The 23,144-nt window shown below is 37.4% G+C and overlaps 1 protein-coding gene across 4 annotated transcripts in view; it reads right to left on the reverse strand.

Moving 5' to 3' along the window:
• The window catches only part of MED13L (mediator complex subunit 13L), a 305,008-nt gene that overhangs the window by 211,275 nt on the left and 70,589 nt on the right, over window positions 1-23,144 (reverse strand). The window contains exon 1 of one of the 4 annotated variants that reach the window (XM_047088542.1): window positions 14,393-14,687. The exons of the other annotated variants lie outside the window; for them this stretch is intronic. Within the exon in view, the coding sequence (XP_046944498.1) occupies window positions 14,393-14,447 (55 nt within the window). The 5' untranslated portion in view covers window positions 14,448-14,687. Of the gene's footprint in view, window positions 1-14,392; window positions 14,688-23,144 lie in introns of those variants that run through there. 4 annotated transcript variants of the gene reach the window in all.

Below are 23,144 nucleotides of genomic sequence, written 5' to 3' on the forward strand. Positions count from 1 at the left end.
TCTTCTACTCTCCACAGACCTCTGACACCTCTTCCTCCATCTTAGCTCTCAGGTGATGACCTTGCCTCTTTTTACAATGACAGTCAGAAAGAGAAGTTCCACGTTCCACATCTATTACCTATCTGTCTTCGCTCCCAATACTACACATGGCATGTCCCTGCTCTCATCTAAAGCCAAACCCTCACTTCTGTATTGTTGCTATCTTTCATAGCTTCCTGAAAAACACTGCTCCAGCAAATTCCACCCATCCTCTCTGGCACTGTCCATTTCTCTTTCTCTACTATGTCATGCCCAACATAGAAAACACATTTTTAAAAAAGCAAAAGGGAGAAGCAGAGAAGCGTAAGTACCTTCTCATAAACTTAGAGATCCACAAAACCAGTGCGGAATGTAGAAACCAGTGGACTCCAACGAACGTCGCGTGTTTACTCATCCCACCCAGAAATCTGGGTCACTATTCAAGGACCGTCTCTTTATAAATTCCCCAACCACCCCAAAGTTTCTGCACTTTCAGAGTACTCTGATCGCCCTAACATGCCGCACTCCAAGTACTACAGAAAGATGTGTATATGTATCTCCCTTCTTGAGATTTTAACCACACGGAGTTTCAAGATAGTGCTTTAGTAACTATATATTTCGTGGCACATAGCAGACAGGCAGTGAATGTTCATCAAAGGAAGAAATGAATGAATTACTGCACACATTTCCTGTAGTCTACATATGAAAAAATGTAACCAAAAATGTGTTGGGAGAAAAGCAGATTTAAGTATATGACAACCGCCTTTTTAAAAAGATCAGAAGTTCTGAAAGTAGTAGGAGACTACAACTGGCAATAATTTATAACAACTACTAGGCTGTGTGTAAATATGGGGAACTAAATTCACAGTGGTTAAAGGTCTGTAGATTATAACTGTGCCAAGAATTCTGAAATTCTGACAAACCATGCTACGGGCAAATAAATTCTATAATAGAAATTTTAAATGAAACCACACATAAGTAACTTCTTCAGTTCAGTGTTACTTAAACAGAAGAATGGCAGGCTACATTTTAAAATGCAAATTTTTAAATCAATCTGAAAAACTGAGTTAATGTATAAAATAGCATTATAGAGCATACCAAATGAAATGACTAAGTATCACCCAGAACATTTGATTTAAAACACCAAATTCCAAATTTCTGAACAGCACCTTATGAATTCCAGAACCGTCAATTCCCAGTGTTTATAACCAAACATGTACTTTGGTACTGAAACCCTTAAGTCAATTTCGTAATTCGACCAAACCACCCATTAAGGTGAAATGTCATTTTTCAACTATAAGACAAATAACCCAGTGCATTCACAATTTCTGAAAGTTTACCCTATTTCTGTTTGAGTCAATGAAATGAAAGCACTGCTTTTTTTCAGTGTAAGGAAAAGTAAAGGGAAAAAAAATCAACATCAGATTCTTTTCCTAAGTGGGTTATAAATTCTCCTTGTGCAAAAAAAAAAAGGGAGTGTGTGCGTGCATGTGTGTGTAAAGATGAACTAACTAAATAAATACATACATACCTTCCTTGACAAGTATTTGAGAGAACCGTCTGAGACAACCGGGTTAGGACAAAATTCTGAGGTTCATAACATCACAATGAGTAGAAGCCAGCAAGACTCCAAATATGGTTTGCAAACCACCATGCCAATTCCCCTTAAGCCTCATTTAAGAAGGATTACCGCCTACAATCTAACCTCACTGTGCCACTGCTTCAGTCCTGAGTCCAAAGAACTGATTAAACAAACATGGGGTTTCAACAAACGTACTCTTCATTAGCTGCAGAGAGCACACTGAAGAAGGCAATTCAATGTTCAGAAAGTCGAATACCCTCTCGTAAGGCTGTCACAATCTTCAGTTAAACCTTAAACGTTCAGGATAATTACAATCAATCTGCAGGAAATGTGGTGGATGACACTGTATTTCAGTATTAAGTAATGAAAATTAACAGAAGTAAATTAGCAGTTATAGAACATGGACGGTATGGAAAACAGTTTTTAAAAGTGCATAAATGGAAACTGTAGTATACTTTCAGGAAATGTAAAGTTTGTGTAACAAAGAAGAGAGGGATGTTTTCAGCTAAGTGGCAACGATCCAATGTCTCGCTTTGAATCAAATCTGTCACTAAAATGAGGTTTTCCAGGAAGCAATAAGAATAATAAAACTTAGGCTTCAAAGAAATGCAGCTTAAGAAAAAAATTCTGTGGCAAACATTCAAAATCTCAGTAAAGTAACAATAGGTCATTTATCCAACTTGAAATCTGAACAATTTCCGGAGATGTCAATTATACCAGACCTCTATCTATCTAAGCTGCAGGTTTGAACTACTTTCCTGATGTCAAATATTCACGCACACACACAAAATCAATAAAAGTCATTATTTTGATTTAAACCACATATCTAAAAACCATTAACTATTTATCACTTGAATTGGCATTCTCGGTTTTACAAGAGAACTAAAAGTCGTTCCTATTAAAATTTCAATACAATGTGAGGCTTATTTGACAATCACTACCAAATATTTATGACCCATGCCAGTTAGAAATAGTATTGTGCATGGTGGTGGGATTTCTCACAAGGATACAGTGTTTGATTTGAGTTTCAAAAGAAAACACTTAGGAATACCATCACAGAATTCACTTCAGTGTTAATGAATCACAGAAGGCCAAAGAAAAGCCAGCAAGCACATACAAAAGACTTGTGTCGTATTACCAGCAGGTGGCAACTCACATAAATGTTATCAAAAATGTACACCAAGAAATTTTAATATACAGACATCTTTTTCTTAAAGTATCTCATGTGGCTAAACTTTGTAACTGGTGAAAACTGGGACTCGATTTAATCAAACTATGAAAAACTACAAAATGTTTACCCTCCTACAAAGTAGTCAGTAGAAAGCAATATTATTGTATAACCAGAAGGAACCAATAAAGGCAACGATGCCTTTCTTATTTTTAAAAATACGAGAAACCTATATAACCAACTGGAATACGAATAACAAGACTCATCAGTGTAACACAAGTTCATTCCTGATTTGTTATTTCCAACACGAATCTTCCAAAGATGTTTCAAAGATCTTTGCAAACCTAAAATTGTCATTAGGTTAATACCTTATGAAAAATCTACAGGATTGCTGACTATGACATTTAACAACATGCAGAGTCCAAAATTCCTTAGCCTACCCATCAAGGCCCTTGGTAATCTGGCCCCATCCTCCTTTTTTGATCTACTACCTATTACTCCCGGCCCTGCCCACTTATTACAAAAGTAACAATTTTGCTGGTTGCACACTTGCCTTTCTCCATGCCTTTATTTCACCTCAGCATCTCATCACAGTCTTTTTTCAAAGCTCATCATTTTCAAATACTACCTCCTCCACAAAGCATTCCTATTTCTCCCAAGCAGCAATAATCTCTCTTCTGAATTACAACAGCATAGCTATAACTGTCTCACAAAACACCTTTTTGTATGTAATGTTAGTTACATATCTTAATGTGTCTTCTCTCCCCTACCTGAGCGTTCTGTGACCAGATCACACCTGCTAACCCAAAACAAGCAGTAAACTATAAAGCCCAAACCAGAAGAGATTAGATACCAAGTTTAAAGAAAGAAACAAAGTCTTCCTACACACCCCATGGGATAAGGAAAGCTTCAATTTCTATGTCTGCATTTTCATCCCTGTTTATTGGAGTTACTGCACAGTAAATTATTTTTTTCAGGAAAATATTTCACTTAATTGTCACAGAAATCCTGAGTTACGCACGTGATACCAAGCCCCTCATACAGTTGAGGAAATTAAATCACAAATGATTAATAACCCATTACAAGGTCATTCGTTATAGTTAACAACGTAGAGAAAAGCCAGTGCCCGAGGCCAAGTGTCGAGATACTGGCCTACTGCTTGTGTCTCACTACCCTGCCTCTGGATTATCGTAGTAGCAAAACTAAAACACAAAACTTAGAGTAAGTAAGGGTGGACAGATGAAAGAGCAAAGATGCAGTGATAACCTTCATAGTTGACTCCAGTTCTAAAAGTTCTCATTAGTGCATCTATGATAGATTTGCTGTTCTTTTCAACAGCAGCCCATAAAATGTGTTGCCAAGTCCACACTTTGCAATTCAAAGTTCTTACACTAATTTAACCCGTCTTTTCTACTGTTCTCCAAAACAAACATGCAGCTTCCAACCAGCTTAGTGCGATGCTGCGAACAGTATGTTTATTAACATCCAGTGCTATGTGCTCAGGCTGCTATTACCACCTTCCTACCCACACTTGTCCTAAGTTTTTTGTTTTCTCCACGCAAACTGACTTAATGACTCTAGCCCACAGATTTTAGCCTCCCATTCCCTATGAAATCACAGTTCACATTTTATTATATGTGCTCTCATTTCTCTGCAGAAGTCAGGGTTAAAACCACAGACCCAGGAGCCAAATGCTCTTCTCTACCACTTACGTGTCCTTTGGGAGATTACTTAACTTCTCCATGCCTCAGTTTCCCCATCAACACAGAGGAAACCAGAGTACAGTCTGTACCTCACGGTAATATTATAATAAAATGAGTTAATACAAAAAAAGTGCTCTGACCAATGTATGACACGTAAATTACGCTCCAATGTTAGCTATCACTGTCATTTCGTCCAGTATCATGGTTTTATCTCCTCAGAACTATTAACTATCCAACAATGCTAGACACATTGTTTTCATCGTAAATTATATTTTAATGACTGTTTTTAAATGTCTTTCCAAAAAAGTTCAATTTATCAGATATTCTCTAACATCATTTTTTTTTTATTTAAATTTTTTTTTCAACGTTTATTTATTTATTTTTGGGACAGAGAGAGACAGAGCATGAACGGGGGAGGGGCAGAGAGAGAGGGAGACACAGAATTGGAAACAGGCTCCAGGCTCTGAGCCATCAGCCCAGAGCCCGACGCGGGGCTCGAACTCACGGACCGCGAGATCGTGACCTGGCTGAAGTCGGACGCTTAACTGACTGCGCCACCCAGGCACCCCTCTAACATCATTTTTTAATGCAAAACGGTATACGCTGAAATTTCATTTCTAAAATATAGAAAATAGAACAATGTTAATCATGGGGGACGTATAAGGGTGAATATCCGCTACATTAAATCTGGAATCTGTACTAATCCAACTCTTCCATTTAATCAAATACCAAGAGTTCCTTCTGACTTTAACAGCTCTTTCCCAGAGAGAGCAAGTGCCTACTAAAAGATCTTAATAATCCATAGGGCCTGGAGAGTACAGCTTTTTTTCTTTTTCTTTTTTAAGTTAAAAAAGGCTTTTCCTCTTAACAGAAATCAATGAAAAGCCTCTCAAACACAGCAAGAAGATGGGGTTAATTTTAACTATAATGGAAATCCCTGCAGAATTTTAGAATGCCAACAATAGTGTCACTTTTCTCATTCACTGGATTTTTTCCTCGTTTTCAGGACTACAGTAATCTGTATTAACATCAGTAACTCCTCACCAGTATTACATTATACATAATATAATTAACAAAGTAAAACAACCGCTGTCATATCACAGCTGCTATTAGTCTGGAAGAGAAATTCTAAACATGAAGGGAGATATTAATTATATTATGACCAAGAAGCACATTTCTAAAGCCATGTTTTCTGAGGAGTCTGAGGATAGCTAAGTTTTCAAGTCATAAAGGGGAAAAATAATCTGTGTCCAGATTAAAGGGTATGTTGTTCAAAGATCAAGTTTCAACACCTCTAAAAGGACAGGAACAGTCATGGAAACAGATATTGATTGGGATTCACATTTTATATAGCCAGCAAACTATACAGATGCCAAAAAGTAAAACAGAATATACGTGAGTTATTTTTCCTTATCTAGTGAAAGGAAAAGTAATTCACTTATATTTTGTAATTAAGCATTTTATTTTGAGATAATTGTATATTCATACACAGTCGTAAGAAGTAATACTGAAATATCTCCTGCACCCTTTATCCAATGCCCCCCAGTGCTAACTGCTTGCATAACTATCTTAAGAGAATGTCTTGTATCTCCCAGGATAGAAAACACTGCCGTCATCACAAAGATCCCTGATGACCCCTTTTTAAGAGCCATATTAACTTCCCTTACCCTCCCCACCTGAATTCCTGGCAACCACTAATCTGTTCTGTATGTCTATAATTAAGTCATTTTAAGAATGTTGTATAAATGGACTCCTACAGTACATAACTTTTGGGATTCACCTTTTCACTCAATATAATTCACTGGAGATGCAACCAGGCTGTTGTGTGTCCTTTTTATTAACCAGTAAGGATTCCACTGTATGACTTTATTACAGTTTTAACTTTCCACATGTTGAAGGACATTTGTGTTGTTTCTAATGTGGGGCTTTTATTAATAAAGATGCCACAAACACTGGTATACGGGTTTCTGTGTGAATGTATGTGTTTATAGATCTAGGATCCATGCCCAGGAGGGCATGGAGGGCTGCATGGTAGGTAGCTGCATGGTTAGTTGTTTTTTAAACTGCCTGCCAAAATGTTTATTGCTAGCCCTGCTAGCAACACATAATTGATCCTGACTCTCCACCTCTTCTCTTTACAACACATTTGGTGTTGTCACTGTTTATTTAAGCCATCTTGACAGGTATGTAGTTAATAACTGGTTATAATTAATTAATTTGCATTTTCCTAATGGGCTAATAATGTTAAATATCTTTTAATATGCGTATTTGCCTCATGTATTTGTCTCTTCATGTCCTTTGGCCATTTTTTAAGTGTTATTTATTTTGAGAGAGAGAATGAGTGGGGGGAGGGGCAGAGAGAGCGGAGAGAGGGAATCCCAAGCAGGCCCCCTCACTCTGAGTGTGAAGTCTGATGTGGAGCTCGAACTCAGGAACTGTGAGATCATGACCTAAGAGCCAAACGCTTAATCGACTGAGTCGCCCAGGGGTCATTTGCCCATTTTCTAGTTGGACTATTTAGGTTTTTACTACTGAGCTCTGAGAAATCTTTACATTTTTTAGATACTATCTCTTCATCACACACAGGGTTTACAAGTACTTTCTTCCACTTCAGTTTTTCTTTCCATCCTCTTAAATGGGGTTTTTGCAGAGTACACGTTTTTAATGTTGGTAATAAATTTATCAATTCCTCCTGTTTTGGTTTCAGGTCTAAGAAGTCTTAACTCAGTCCTAGATCACGAAGATCTTCCTCCACACTCAGCATGGGACCCAACGGAGGGCTGGATCTCAGGACCCTGGGATCATGACCTGAGCCAAAATCAAGAGTTGGATGCTCAAAATGACTGAGCCACCCAGGCACTCCTACACCTAGGTATTTTTTGAGTAATTATAAATGGTATTGTATTATCAATTTCATTGTCCACAGATTCATCACTAATATATAGAAACAAATGATTTTTGTTTGTACAGCTTGTATCCTGTGACCTTACTGACTTCACTTACTGGTTCTAGACTTAGTGGGGTTTTTTTGGGTGGTGTGTTTGCATTCCTTGGGATTTTATCTGCAAATGGGGACAGCCGTTTCTTTCTTTCTGATCTGCATGCCTTTTATTTTTTTTCTTTCTTACTGCATTGGCTAGAACATCAACATTGCACTGAATAAGAATGGTAAAAGCAGGCATCCTTGCCTTGTTCCTGATCTTAGTGAGAAAGTAATTCAGTCTTCCGTTATTCAATATAATGTGAGGTGTAGGTTTCTGTAGATGTTCTTTATCATGTTGAGGTAATTTCCCCATTACTATTTTTGAGAGCTCTTATCATGCATAGGAATTAATTTGGGGGCTTAAGTCTGTCACAATTTGCAAAGAGAACTCATGAAGTATTGCCGTGCAATAGTTTTTAATTCTGTTTTTGTTAAGTATGAAGTTTGTGAATACAAAAAGAATTACTACATCAAATCTGAATAAAAGTACATTCCTCTTTACTATTCAACATATGCTTTACATAAAAAGCCTCAAGTCTTTTTTTTTTTTTTTCAGGAAACAATCCAAAACATGATCATTTGGCCAACCTGTCAAACAATCATACTTTTTGTTAAGTCAACTCATCAAAACGAAGTATAAGGACTCCTTTGCATTCCACATTTTTAAAAGTTCACTTGTTTTAGTTTCAGAGTAAACTGTGATATACTGTACTGTTTTAAACACGTGAAAACAACACAATTTGACCTTGTCAATGAAAACAATGACAGACTTTCCTATCCTGGATATTTCTGCTGCTACCTTGAAAATCACAGCTTAGTTCAGTCAAAAAACAGTCATTTCCCATCAACTACCTCACACAAAATCCTATCTCTAATCACTATTTATCTAATGTTTAAAAACTGCAGTGCTGTTAGTAACAAGGATCCATTGGCAAAACACTTATCAAACTCTGAATTTAAACATGCACCTGTTTTTAACTCTCAAAATTAAAACTGACTGTTTTAAGAGCAAAGATATGTTAGGTTTAAGTTAAATGCACTATAGCATCAAAATTTAAAAGTCCAATTACTTCAAATCACCAAGGGATTTTCAAGGAGAAGATAAAGGAGAGAAGAATATACCCCAAGTATTAATAATTTTTATCCTAAGATGATATTCATTCCATTTGTTAATAACGGCAAGAAATAGAAAAAGTAGTTAAAATAGGTATGCTGAAATAGTCAATATTCAAATGCTACAAAAGCAGAAAAACAAGTAAGGTAATATGTATTCTTGAGAAACACAGTATGTGTGTGTGTGTCGGGAAAGCGCAGAGAGACAGGGTGAGAGAGAATCTCAAGCAGGTTCTGCACTGACAGCGCAGACCTCACCAACTGTGAAATCAGGGCCTGAGCCGAAATCAAGAAGAGTCAGATGTTTAACCAACTGAGTCACCCAGGCGCCTCAAGGTAATTTTTTTTTAATTTTTGTTTAAATATTTTTATTTAGTTTTGAGACAGAGAGAGACAGAGCATGAGCAGGGCAGGGGCAGAGAGAGGGGGAGACACAGGATCTGAAGTGGGTTCCAGGCTCTGAGCTGTCAGCACAGAGCCCGACGCGGGGCTCAAACTCACAGAGTGTGAGATCATGACCTGAGCCGAAGTTGGACGCTTAACCGACTGAGCCACCCAGGCGCCCCCCCAAGGTAATTTTTTTTAAAGGTCTAATACTCAGTAATACAATTCATGAAAGAAGGCAAAAATAATAATAAATTTACAGGGCTATGGAAAAGTTGTGGCTGTTGCCTTCGTAGGAGGAGTCCCTTCTGCATTGTCCTTTCAGTGTCAGGCACTGAAAGTAGTCCTTTAGTAGTCAGGCATACTTGCTTCCCAAATGACAGAACATAATAAAATACTTTTTAAAACAAGTGTACCAAAATTTGAAAACTGCTAGCATAGCTGCAGAAAACTTAACTGTCTAAAATATACATTTAGTTATTTTTGCTTTAGAAATAAACAAGGGATGCCTGGGTGGCTCAGTGTTAAGTTTCTAACTCTTGATTTCAGCTCAGGTCATAATCTCACAGTTGTAAGATCGAGCCCCACCTTGGGCTCCACACTGAGTGTGGAGCCTGCTCATGATTCTCTCCCTTCCTGTCTCTCTGCCCCTCTCCCCCACTTGCTTGCTCTCTCTCTCTCTCTCTCTCAAAAAATAAAATTAAACAAATCATTTAAAAATAAATGAAATAAGGATTTCCACCTGCTTAATCTAAAGGAAAATAAGCCAAAGAATAAGTAAACAGAAATCAAATGTAAAAATAAAACTGACACTAACAGAAACAGAAATTAGAAATTAATCTCACTTAAACATATTTAAAAAGGGAAAACTAGAAGTTGACAATAATAAAAGGTTTTATTACATATGACCTCATAGGACTTTTTCTAGGAATGCAGGACTGTTCTTCCTTAATTATATCAGATGTATCTAGGACATGAATACACCAAAGTATTAAACTTATATTACAAACCCACTCGGGAAACTGGATAGTTCAAGATTCCCCAATTTCTAAGCCTGTGACAAGTAACAGGAATAAGAAAAACTAACTCTTATTTCTATATTCTAACGTTAAAATAGTTTTTAAACTAATTTATTTTTTAAACAATCAGAAGCCTTTTTTCAATGGAGTAAAAGTTTTCTGGTCACAGTGCTTTATCTTTTTTTTTCTTTTTTAATCAAAATATATATATATATATATATTTTTTTTTTCAGGAATAGAATTCAGTGATTCATCACTTACACAGAACACCCAGTGCTCACCCCAACAAGTGCCCCCCTTACTGCCTCACCCCTTTAAAAGCCCTCCCTCACCTCCCCTCCAGCAACCCTCAGTTTGTTCTCTGTATTTAGGAGTCTCTTATGGTTTGCCTCCCACAGTGCTTTGTCTTAGAACCTAAAAACATAAGGCTTCAAATTTATGTAAGCACAAATACCAATTAAAAATAGGCCTACAGGGGCGCCTGCGTGACTCAATTGTGTGAGCAAGCGTTTGACCCTTAGTTTTGGCTCAGGTCATGATCTCAGGGTTGGTGAGATCAAGCCCCACGATGGCCTCTGAGCTGATCATGCAGAGCCTGCTTGGGATTCTCCTTCTCTCCCCCTCTTTGCTCCTCCCCACCCCCCATGCTCATGTGCACTCTCTCTCAAAATTAAACATTTAAAAAAAATAAAAATAGGCCTACATATTAATTTATGGTTTTAGAATAACTTGAAATGTGAGCTAATTATTTTTCAATACTTCTTCAAAAAATTCTCAAGCAGTATATCTAAATACATTATCAAATCTAGTCAAGATGATTCGAAGTTAAATTAGAAATCTCAAAAAAAAGAACAGCTCATCCTCACAACTGCAGAATTCCTAATACCTTATAACCAGAGTGTCCAAAATGAAAGAAAAAGGTACAAAGAAATGAAAAATGAAAACCACAGACTACTCCTCAGGAGAAGGAAACCATCATGGGAACAGTGGGAGTAACAATCAGAAAGTGCCTTTAAGTCCAAAGGAGAAATACAATTCATAAGGAAAATGGTAACGTGACAAGTATCTCATTTAAAAAAACCAAACCAAAACAAAAACAAACCTATAATAGTGCGCTCAAATGAGAAGCTATTCAAAGCTTAAAGATGATTTACGTAATTAGCAAATAGACACTACCATAGTTCAATTTCATCATTAAAAAGCTCGTATTAACTTTCTAACCTTCCAACAACTTAGAAGATTTCAAATAACCAGAACCAAAATAAGAATACTAAAGCAGAATCTTTTCTACACTCCATTTTTTTACAAAGAGAGTTGTAAATGACAAAAGAAGGGAGGGGGAAGGAAATTAAGGAAGGGAAAGAGAGAAGAAAACCCTGTCTGTCCAACACCCCTATTTTTCTGTAAGTACAAGATGATTCCTAATCATTACAGGGATAGTAAAAATAATTCCATTTAAGACTACTTCATCTGTAAATCTTCAACCCATCTGATCAAATTCACTTTCAATAAATTGAAAAGTACTTCAAAAATATAAAGCCCACAAAGTAAATTTTGGCTGAACTGCACAAGGACAAAAATTTACATGTTATAAGAAGATTTTTTTTTAAAATAAATCAGGAATGTTAAAATATGACTGGGAATATAATAAACTAGAACCATTCCAATTTTTTAATTAATTTACTCATAATTAAAGATAAAACTCAGGACTTCCAGTCAAGATGACTTCAAAAATTGTTTTGAACACCCACCTTGTTCCATAAACACAACAATCATAGATAAAATACAGAAAGAGAAATTTAAAAGGCATAGCTTAAAAAAAATTTTTTTTTAATTTAAAAATAAAAGGCATGGTTACACTTAAAAAAAAAAAAAAAAAGACAAACACCTCCACCAAACAGAAACACACAACAATAAGAGGGGCTGGAGCTGTGAACCTGCTACGGTCTGATTTTAGAAGGGTAGCAGGGAGGCCTGGACTTCAGACCCTGTAAGAACGGGAATGAAAAAGGCCCACCCAGGATGAGAGCCTAGAGTCAAAACTGGGCTGAAAAAGAACTGCTGCTAACAGCTACCCGGACGGTAAGTAAGCTGTGTGCATGGGAAGTGCGGCTTTTAAGTCAAGCACCTAGAAAAGTTAGACCACACACGACATAACACTAGGGCCTAAGCCACACCACTCAGTCGCCTAGCCAAGAGTACAAAGATACACACAGTATCATAGAGGGGCAGGTGCTCCAACCTGCCAGTCTAAGATCTGGTTTTGGAAGGGGGGACCCAGTCAGGAGAGCCACTTAAGAACACCTGCAAAACCACCGATAAGAAGGGGCTGTGGGGGGTGGGGGGACTTGACAGGTTGTACCACAACATATGAAGAAAACTAGTAAGTCTACAAATACAGCAACCAAAATATGCAATCCCTCCAAACAAAATAGAATCAGAGAAGTCTGGAAGATGCGTGCAAATAGTATGTTTAATAGTTCCTAAAAGATAAACAAACATAAGAAAAGTTATTAAATTTCTTTTATAAAAGGATAAAAACCATGAAACAAGCAAAAGTGAAACCAGATTAGGTGGAAATGAGAAAATCAATTTAGAAAGCTTGAAAATAAATTTTTGAAATTTAAAACAAGCACTAAAATTGAAAATTCAATAGAAGGGGTGAAGTTTAAATGGGAAAAATTGAAAAGGAATTAAGGAACTAGAATAATGAATTTAGGATGTGGCAGAGGTAAAGAATTTTTTAAAAATACACATATAAAGTACAGATAAAGAGGCTCCAAAATGTATTTAACCGCAGTTTCAGAACAAGTAAAGCAATCGCAAGAGATTGGCCTTACATCAGAAAAGAGAATACGACCGAATCATGTATTACCCAGATAGATGAATTAATGTTAACAAATTTACATAAAGGGGACACTGTAAAGTAACATATAATCTAACTTTCAAGTGGCAAGGAAAAAAATGTTAATTCATTTAACCTAATTTTTAAATTATATTTTGAAAGTTTTGTTTCTGTTTTTTTGTATAACTCCCATGCTACCCCAGAACACCACAGAGATCTTCCAGGTGGTTCCACAGAGCAAAGCTGACATGGAGGGCCAATAAATAAGGTGCAATTAACAAAAGAGTCTAACTGGCCCAGTCTTCGGCTGCAACTCAACAGTCCTTGAAATTCAGTTTCTATGCCCAGAGAAATGAGGCATGAGATGAGAGTGCTTTTCTTTTGAAAACTGTGGTAAAAACTTGGGACTGGGGCAGAAGACTACCAGAATAGTAGACTGCAGGACTGAGTAATAGAATTCCCAACAAAGAATACAATTTCTGGTTAACTTACATCACATATATAAACCAAAAGCCAAACAAGTGCTATAACAAATTACTCAATCAAAAACGCCTACTGGGGCGCCTGGGTGGCGCAGTCGGTTAAGCGTCCGACTTCAGCCAGGTCACGATCTTGCGGTCGGGGAGTTCGAGCCCCGCGTCAGGCTCTGGGCTGATGGCTGAGAGCCTGGAGCCTGTTTCCCATTCTGTGTCTCCCTCTCTCTCTGCCCCTCCCCCGTTCATGCTCTGTCTCTCTCTGTCCCAAAAATAAAATAAACGTTGAAAAAAAAAATTAAAAAAAAAAAACGCCTATTAACTCTTCTAAGTTTAAAATAAGTAGTCAGAAAAGGAATAATGCTGACAAGGGAGGCTACATTTACACTATGAAGTTTAAGTCTCTTTTTGGTAGTTCAGCTAACTATATGGCTGAAGAATCCATGATTTTATCTGAACTGGTCAAGATACACAACTGGTTAAAGTTTTCTGTGTTGTAGTGGAAATACTAAATTAATCAAAGGGCATTAATTTTAGTTTACGCAGACCTGGCTTCAAACAACTGTATTTTATTTATAATGATTATTACAAAATAATCATTTATTTTGATGAGAATATATTTCTTTAGGAGTCTTTCAAAGATACAGCACAGTTTAAAAAGTAACCACACAGGGGCGCCTGGGTGGCTCAGTTGGTTAAGCATCTGACTTCGGCTCAGGTCATGATCTCGCGGTCCGTGAGTTTGAGGCCCACGCCGGGCTCTGAGCTGACAGCTCAGAGCCTGTAGCCTGTAGCCTGTTTCAGATTCTGTGTCTGTTTCTCTGACCCTCCCCCGTTCATGCTCTGTCTCTGTCTCAAAAATAAATAAACATTTAAAAAAATAAAAAAAATAAATAAAAAATTAAAAAAAAAAGTAACCACACAAATCGGAAACACAAACTATAAACAGAACATCAGTTCAGCAACCCTGCAAGACAAAGTATATTCTTTGCTGGTGATAAACAGCATATTCACTCTACTTCAGTCCAAATCTCCACCCACGTGATCCATAAATTTGCCTGGAGTTCTAGTGGATGACAACGCGGCCAACGACACGCAGCCTACCTGGGGACGCAGCGAAGGGGCTGGCCTCATAGCTAGAGTACAGCTCAGGCAGCATCTATCTGACGGTAGGAGAAACACACCACGTGCTTTTTAGTTATCTGCAAATGTCAGTGGGCCTTTAGCTTGCGGCCACAAGAAACTCTTATCTCTGTTCTCTGCTTTATCTCTTTGTCCATTCTTCAGTCATTTAGCACAACCACTACTCTATTTTCATCAGGAAGATGTTCTTCTTGGATAAAAATGGGAGCTCCAACTGCTTCAAAAGCAGTTAATTCACCAGCTGCTAGCTAAAACCATAAAAATTAGAAAGCAACACTTTATGATTCTTTAATAAAAGGAAGATAACATTTCAAATTGGCATTTACCACCCAGCAATCCATCCTCTTTTATAAAAAGCAAAAAAAACAAAAAAAAAAAAACAAAACAAAAAAAAACAATTAACAAGTTCACATAAAAGCAATCACTTTGATAGAAAATTTTTACATAAGAGAACACTTGGACAATGCCTATGAAATCACACATTCATTAACAATACGAAATACCCTCAACAGTATTTGACAGATAACCCAAACACGAGTTGTTACGTGTTAGTTTTCTTCCACACACCAAGAATCCAAGAACTTTAATGAATGCAAAAAGAAAAGAAAAAAAGTATTAAAGAACTAAACCATAAGTAAAAAAAAAAAAAAAAGAATTAGGCCATTTCATCTTTTCTCCGACTTTGGCCTGAAATGTACAATCTTACATCACAGCCTGACCTTAACCTTAATCTGTCTTTCCTTCCCCTCCTTGACTTAAAACTCAATGTTCAAGTAACCCAAGAGTATTCAAGGTATCCTGTGTATGTCATATACTCAAAAACAAAAACCATGCCTTTTATGCTATGTTGTCAGCTTTGCGTGGCTTCTCCTTCCTCCCTGCCTAGTGAAATCCTAGTCTTTAAAGGCAATAGGTCCCACCTACTTGTGCAAAGCTTCCATCCATAACCAAGTAGAATAAATTGCTTTCACTCCTATGAGCCCACATTGAAGTACAGGCCTGCCTCTGCACACTGAGACTTGCCTGACAACCTCACTCATGGAGCTGAGGGCCCAGAGTCTTTCAACCAGAAAACATCCTGAATGTTAGTTATTGTCATCACTTAATTTGATAGTTAACCTCTTCCTTGTGTCAGTCATCCTGCCTCCAACGCCTCCTCTAGACTAAGAGTTCCTTAAAGGCAGGACCTCAAGAAATGCCTCTTACAATCACAGCTCTCCACATAATAAGCATGCAAAAACTGTCTGATGAATAATAAAAACTGAATGCATGAGCACGCTTTAAGAAAATTAGTAAAATGAATTACAGCCATAGCTTTAGATAAAGACACAGATTCTAAGAAACATAAGACTTTGAGTACAATTACACAAAGTTAAGGTCTCCTACTACCTCTCTTTAGGTCCTTATTCCCACCCTCTCTGCCCCTAGGAACTAGCAAAAATTATGTATCTACAGTTTGATACACTGACTTGGACCCTGTAAAGAGGTCTGATCCATTCAGAGAAGAAGCCATCATCTACTGATCTGCTGCTCTTCCTCTAAGCTCTAAGCCTCCCAAACTGGCCATCTAACCACTCCCTTCCCTGTGCAGTCCCATCTATGCCCTCGTCTCTTCCATATGCTCTCTATGGGCTTTTACACAAGAGGGCAGACCCATTTTATATAACACTAGCCCGCCACAAAAACAGGTGTTATCCTCGAAGCAAATTTTGATTTTTAGATTTCAAAAACATAATCTTAGCCATCTCTATCTAAGAAAGTGGAGAAAAGACTTTACATAAAAGTGACACAGGTTTCACACACTTTATGTTCATGTCAAACAGCTTTTCCTCGAACAATAAACACCCGCATCTGCAGAACACACTAAGCCCTTATCTAGAGGAACGAAACTTTAAACTGTGTCACCCTGGAGGCTTACGGAAGCTGCTAATCTGACTTTGAAGCATTCTCTCTCAGAAAATACTTTCATCAAACGCCTAAATTTGTACTTTGAATAAGCGTGTAAAAGCACTAGCACTTGACTGTCCTAAAGCACTTTCAGAAAATAGCTCCCATTTGGTTAAACAGTCATCAAATTTTAAGACTGGAACTTCATACTTACTAAACGCTTTTTTTTTTTAATTCAAACATGTAACATGTAATAGGAAAAATAATATTTTAGTCCAGTATCAAATCCTACCCTTGCCCACATCCCCCAAAATAAGGAAATATATTTGCCCTCATATCATACTTGCAACATTTAGGAAGCTAATCACCTAAAACGACTATCTTTACACAGTAAAGGGCATTAATTAGAAAATTATATTCCTTCCTTAGAAGGTTCAAGACTATACGAACATTTTCAATCCCAGATTGTGTCTTCTAAGTACTATCATTTAAATCAGCAGTAAGCCAAATTACTTTGTTATAGTTCAAATAGAAGAGAAGAAAACATTTTAAACACCCTATTTAAAGAATCATATGTGATTAAATTCACTTACTAATGTAAGATTGTTTGATAAAGTGACACAATCCTCTGCCTTTTTAAGTGTCTCATTTCCTTCTGAGACCAGAAAAAAAAGCAATGGCAGCCATTCAACATTTCCAAGGCACTTTTGTACTTTTGACAATGTTAACAATTTCATACATTTTAGCCACCTTCCTCATCACATACTGTATAAATGATGCTAAACGAAGACATCAATTACATTCACAATAAACTGTCACACTTATTAGTAAAACACCATTTGTAGTTTGATGAGAGAAACAGGTGAAGAAAAATAATTTTGCTTATCGGGTCTAAATTGTAAAACTCATGGGAATTCATTCAACCAGCAATTGTTCAACTATTGCTTAATAACTTAGCAGGCACTATATCACTAGTATTAGGACTATGTATGGAGACTGTCCTCAATACACCTATAGCCCACTGGGAGGGAAAGAAATACAGCGAGCAAACAGTTCTGGTACATAAAGCCCACGATAACATAAGTGATACTTATTAAGCACACTTCAAAGGCAGCACCCTCACTGAACCTCAATTTCCCATCAATAAATCTGAGTTGGTTTAATGATTAAAGATAAATGATGAAATGAGAAGTAGTCAGGAAGTTAAAGTTTTTTAAATAAAGGGCTGGAGGTAGAGAATATCATAAAAATTCTTGTCACACAGCAGATACGATAGCTATTGCCATTATCATTTCAAGGGGTGGGCTGGCAAGTAAATGGACCCATCCTCTGAGTTTAAAATAAAAATCCAGTTTGAAGAGATGTTACAAAAGAACAGCCATCCTCAGAATTAGCTAGCAGATACATGTGCTTGCCTTGAAGCTGCTGGTGAGACTCCACACTGCCACAGAACACGGCCCCTACAAAGAGTACCAGGTCAGGGGCACCTGGGCGGCTCAGTCAGTTAAGCGTCCAACTCTTGGTTTCGGCCCAAGTCATGATCGACGGGAGACTGGGATTCTCTCTCCCTCTCTCCCTTCCCCTCTCTCGCTTTGTGCACTTTCTCTCTCTCTACTGCTCTCTCAAAATAAATTCTTAAAACTTTTTAAAATGTTGTTTTAAAAAAAGAGTGGTGCACCTGGGGGGCTCAGTTGGTTGAGTGTCCAACTTCAACTCAGATCGTGATCCCACGGTTCGTGAATTCGAGCCCCCCATCAAGCTCCATGCTGACAGTGCAGAGCCTGCTTGGGATTCTCTCTCCTCTCTGCCTCTGCTCCGCTCACACCCTCCCTCTCTCTCAAAAGTAAGCAAAACATTGCAAGAAAAAGAAAAAGGAAAGAAAAGAAAAAAGAAAGAGTATTGGATCGGCTACACATAATAATGCACATCCACTGGTTTGATACACAAGCCCTATGGTTTATCATAGGAGAGTATCTACCTCTACCTAAGTCCCAATTTTCTCTAACATATTCTATCCCAAATTGAAAACACCACTTGGAAATGTTATACACAGGAGGCATAAAGGAACAAACCTCCCAAGATGAAATCTGACAAACATATTTTTATTTTAATACCATATATCTATCATATAAACCTTGCTCATCAAACGTATCCAAATCAGTGCTGGGATAATAAATCAAGAAACCTTGAGATGGATAGGTTTCCTTCCCTGGAAAAACCACAAGGAAGAGGAAAAGAATAAAAATAGACAATACAACAGAGAAATATAAATGATACGTAAATGGATCAACATCATAAAATACTTTATTTTTTAACAGCAATTCCAATATTCTATAAATCTAAAATCTGTACATAAAGAAGGTAACTTTGGTACAGAGTCACCAGCGTTATTAACATACTTAGTAACACATATGAAGCACAAGACACCAACCAACATCAACCAGGAGGTAATGAACTTGAGGGGATCTGCCCTAGAGAGCTCCAACTCCCCATAGCTGTACACTGTTTCAGAAGCACATGTACAGGTGCTTATTCTAGACCATCCAAAGCTTTCTGCAAATCTCAAACGGATAAGGTGACCTAAAAAAGTTGAGAGCCACTCATTTAAGACTGTAAGTTTCCAACATTCCTAATATTACTTTTCCTTGAAAATGAACAATACAATAAGAAAATAAGTTGTAAGAATTACGTTAAGAATAAGGCTAAAATAAGTCATCATCAAAACTCTGTGGAAATCTTTTTACGGCATAAAAGAAGTAAGGTTTATTCTATTTGTAAGCTGTAAATTTGAAAATTTTAAGTTTTAGGGAACTAAACTAGCTTTATAAAACAGATGTTGTTGCCTGTGTCATTTAATGAATTCAAGTCACATTCCTAGAAGACAATATAGCCATCTGATGAGTTCAGCGTCAATGGAATGAGCCAAATCCACACAACAGCATTTTACAAAAATAATCAGTGGTTTAAAGCAGGGCATGTGCAAAATTCCTGAAATAACACATACATAATTCACTGCCAAACTCAGATCAATTCAAAATCTGCAGAGGCAAGAAACATTATTATGGCTCTGAAATCCATATTCAGTAAGGCTGTGTTCAGAAAGTTTCATTTCAATTTCAAGAAAATAAATGACTAGAGAAGCTCAATAGTGATTTTGGCAGATACCAGTTCCCTTCGTTCAAAGCAGAATCGTTTTACATAGCTTAAGATTTTTTAAAAGATAAAGAAAAACACCAATTTCCAGGACCTAAGTCCTGACTTTAAGGATAAAATGCCCTCTACTTGAGGAATACAACACTGTGTTTTCTCAAGTATTATGGCCATCCAGACAACAGTCAGAGGTCAAGGAGCACAATGGAAAAGGGAAAAGCACAGTCTTACTAGAGATCAGGCTACAATTCTGGCTCTGCCGCTAACAAACTGTATGCCTCTGAGCAAGTGACTTCACTTCTCTGCGCTTGGCTGACTCACTCTACACAGCCCAAGGCCATGAGGCACAAGGAACCCCTAATTTCCCCAAAAAGCCACCAACCCCGCACCATCACACAGCCTCCTGGGTTCTTCATCGCCAGTATCTTGCCACAGATTCACTCCTCAGTAAGGCAATTTTAGTGCTTAAGAAAAATGCACATTCCTTCTCACAAAAGACTTGGGAGTGAATGGAAAGTCAGGAGATTTCTTCAAAATATATGAACATCTTGCAAAAGGATGAAAGAAAGAAATTGCAAAGTTTTACAAAAGCACTGCTGTTCTTGCCAGGCCTACTGCTAAGTACCTGGACCCAGAGGAATGGGCTTTGTTAAAACTTTTCAGATACATTTCACGACTGTTTTCTACAAAAATCTACAGACTAAAGGTAGTCTGCGTCTACTCACCTGACAAAAAGGGTTGGGGGATGTGGGATTGGGGAGGGTTGGACTCAAATGAGTGGCTCCAAACCACATTCCTCTGAACTGTCAGGCTCTTGAAAGTGCCTCACAGGTCTCAGGACAAACTTCACACCACCTTCAAAGCAGGAAGAGCAGCAGTTTTATTGTTTTATGTATGCTTTAGCTTTCCATGTAAGGTAAAACTGCATGTTAAGAAAAGAGACAACAGGCCTAAAATGGAGTCACTTGTGCTGAGCCCACATCACCCAACCAAGGCTTAATTCCTAATTTAGGGGTAATTTCAGCCTCTCCCAGGAACGAAATCTCAACCAGTCAGTCTGGAATTACTGGTCACCACTAATGACGTATTCTGCCTGACAGTCCTCTGCCATCCACCAGAGAAAGATGACTTCCCTGAAACAATCAGCTCTTTGCTAGAATAACTGCCTTGTCTCACCTCCTGCCTACAAAGTCTTCCATTCTGTACAGCTCTTCAAAGATCCTTTCTATCTGCTAGATGGGATGCTGTCCGATTCATGGCTCACTGAATAAAGCCAATGAGATCTTTAAAATTTACTCCGTTGAAGTTTTTAACACATGTAAGCGTTCCATGTAAGATTTGGTTTTACAAGTAGGTTCTGCTGATACACGTTTGCAAATGATGTGCAAAAATAAATAGCCCTTAAAGTTCTAACATTCAGTAAGTTTACGACTATCAAATGAAATGGAATTGGACAATAAAGTGAAATTTATTTTATAGAAACTTGCTTTGCAGTACATATACTAACAGGCTACATCGATTTAATGCTGTAAGAGATACCTGGCATTACTTGTCATCCTGGTGTGGTGCTACCTGTAAAAGTTAATTAAAAGCGTCAACATAATTCAAAGAGTGGCCAAAACATAGATGCATTTCTTTATGAAATGTTAAGCCTCTTATTGAAACTCATCCTTTCAATCAGAACTGAGAAAAATAAGTTTAAAATGTCAAAAATTCAAAAGCCCGGCATTATAATTACAAGGACCCCACTAAACTGTAAGTCTTTATAGCACAGGAACTTCCAAAAACAACACAGACAAGGATGGATGGATGGATGGATGGATGATTAAAATGCAAGTGCCAATAAGTACAGAATAAAGACATTTAGCATTATGGTATATGACATTTAAAACCAAACTTTGAAAGAAACTTTATAACTTGAAAATTATAGATATAGTAAATAAAGTATTTGACAGGAACAGGTAAAAAGGGAGTGGGAAGAGAGAGATAGCCTTGGTACTTCATTCCATATTTCATGAACACAACTTAATTTTATTCCACAAAAAGAATTCCTAATTGACAGAATTCATTCTACAAAATATAAACACTGTAGATTTCAAAATTCTTCTATATCAAGAAGAATTTTCAGTCCTACAGCTGAAGCATTGAATATACACAACCATAGTTTCCAAATGTAGTACTAAGATTTATCTACATATCCTCAAAGACAAATAATGTAAGAAATTCACAATACTTTTAAAGGTGTGTAAGAAAACCTAATAAGCATTTAGCCTTTCCTTAACAATAGATCCAAACAATCATTCTCACTTCCTTACATCTACAGCTGGAAATTAAATTCACATGGCTAACTTCACTAATGGTGGTATATGATGGGAGCAGAAAACACAGATAATGGAAGGTTTGCACCAACACATGACAACAGCTGTAGTTATTTACAAACTGATGAAACTTCCAAATAAAAAAAGAATCCAAAGGAACCCAACATATGTTTCCAAATAAGCATGATGTCAGAGAATTATACCATTACATTTATCCCCAGAATTAAAAGCACACCTTGAACAAAGGTAACATCTAAAATGTTATCTTCATTTGGTTCTAAAAGGAAATCCTACCAGAAAACCAACAAGAAAGTCAGATACAGAAATACATGCTGTTTAATTTCTCTACACCTCTTTTAAGAACTTTATCTAATATGGTTAGAATCCTAACATCCCTACAATCTAATTATTGGTGAAGTTAGTATTAATTTACAAACAAATTGCTCTAAATTTTTAAAAAAAATTTTTTATAACGTTTATTTAGTTTTGAGGAGAGACAGAGCACGAGCGGGGGAGGGGCAGCGAGAGAGGGAGACACAGAATCCCAAGCAGGCACCAGGCTCTACTCACAGAACTGTGAGATCAGGACCTGGGCCCAAGTCAGACACTTAACCGACTGAGCCACCCAGGCACCACTCTAAGTTTTTTCAAAGAAAATTGACAGATGAAAGGAAGAATATACAGAAGAACTTTGGTAGTGATCGACTTAAAGTTTTTAGTTTCAACCATTCCAGATGTACAGAAAAGGGCCACCATGAAAATGTAGTCCAGGCAACTTTGCAGAGGCTAGAATGTGAGCAGCAGGCCCCGCCACAGGCCGGTGAAAGGAAGCAGTGACTTCACTTGCAAATGAGCCCAACAGGTGGGTTTGTGTATTTTGTTGTCTTTGTTTATCCTTCTCTACTTGTTGCCTGAGAACACAGTAACTTCCCTGAAGCTATTGTTTTAAAGCTTTTTCTTCTGACAGATATGGACATTAAAAAGCAGCCAAGTGCTACAGCTGGTGGTAAAAGTGAAGAGGTTTAAGGAATGACTAGTGTTAGCCAAAAGGACAAGGGAGGAAAGTCATCGGGGATGACTCTGACTTATAAATGGAACCAGTGACCATACGCTTAGTCAGAAACAAGAAAAAGCCATCTGCAAAAATATTTTTGGTGAGTGGTCCAGCGGGGCAAAAATTATATTTTGCGAAGGAAAATTTTATGTCATAATGGTATTCACAAAACTGGGACTTTTGGAAGATGTCAAGATGCATCTCTTCCAAATGTCAATCGTGTGCTAGCCCACAATAATCTAGTGATTTGCTTCCAAAGTTAACCTACCTCACAGTTTCTGCATACAAACATATTCAGATTTTC

This window comes from Lynx rufus, unplaced genomic scaffold (assembly GCF_022079265.1).
Source record: "Lynx rufus isolate CCGP_SWC_20201006 ecotype Redwood Valley unplaced genomic scaffold, mLynRuf1.p SCAF_24, whole genome shotgun sequence".
Taxonomy (NCBI): Eukaryota; Metazoa; Chordata; class Mammalia; order Carnivora; family Felidae; genus Lynx; species Lynx rufus.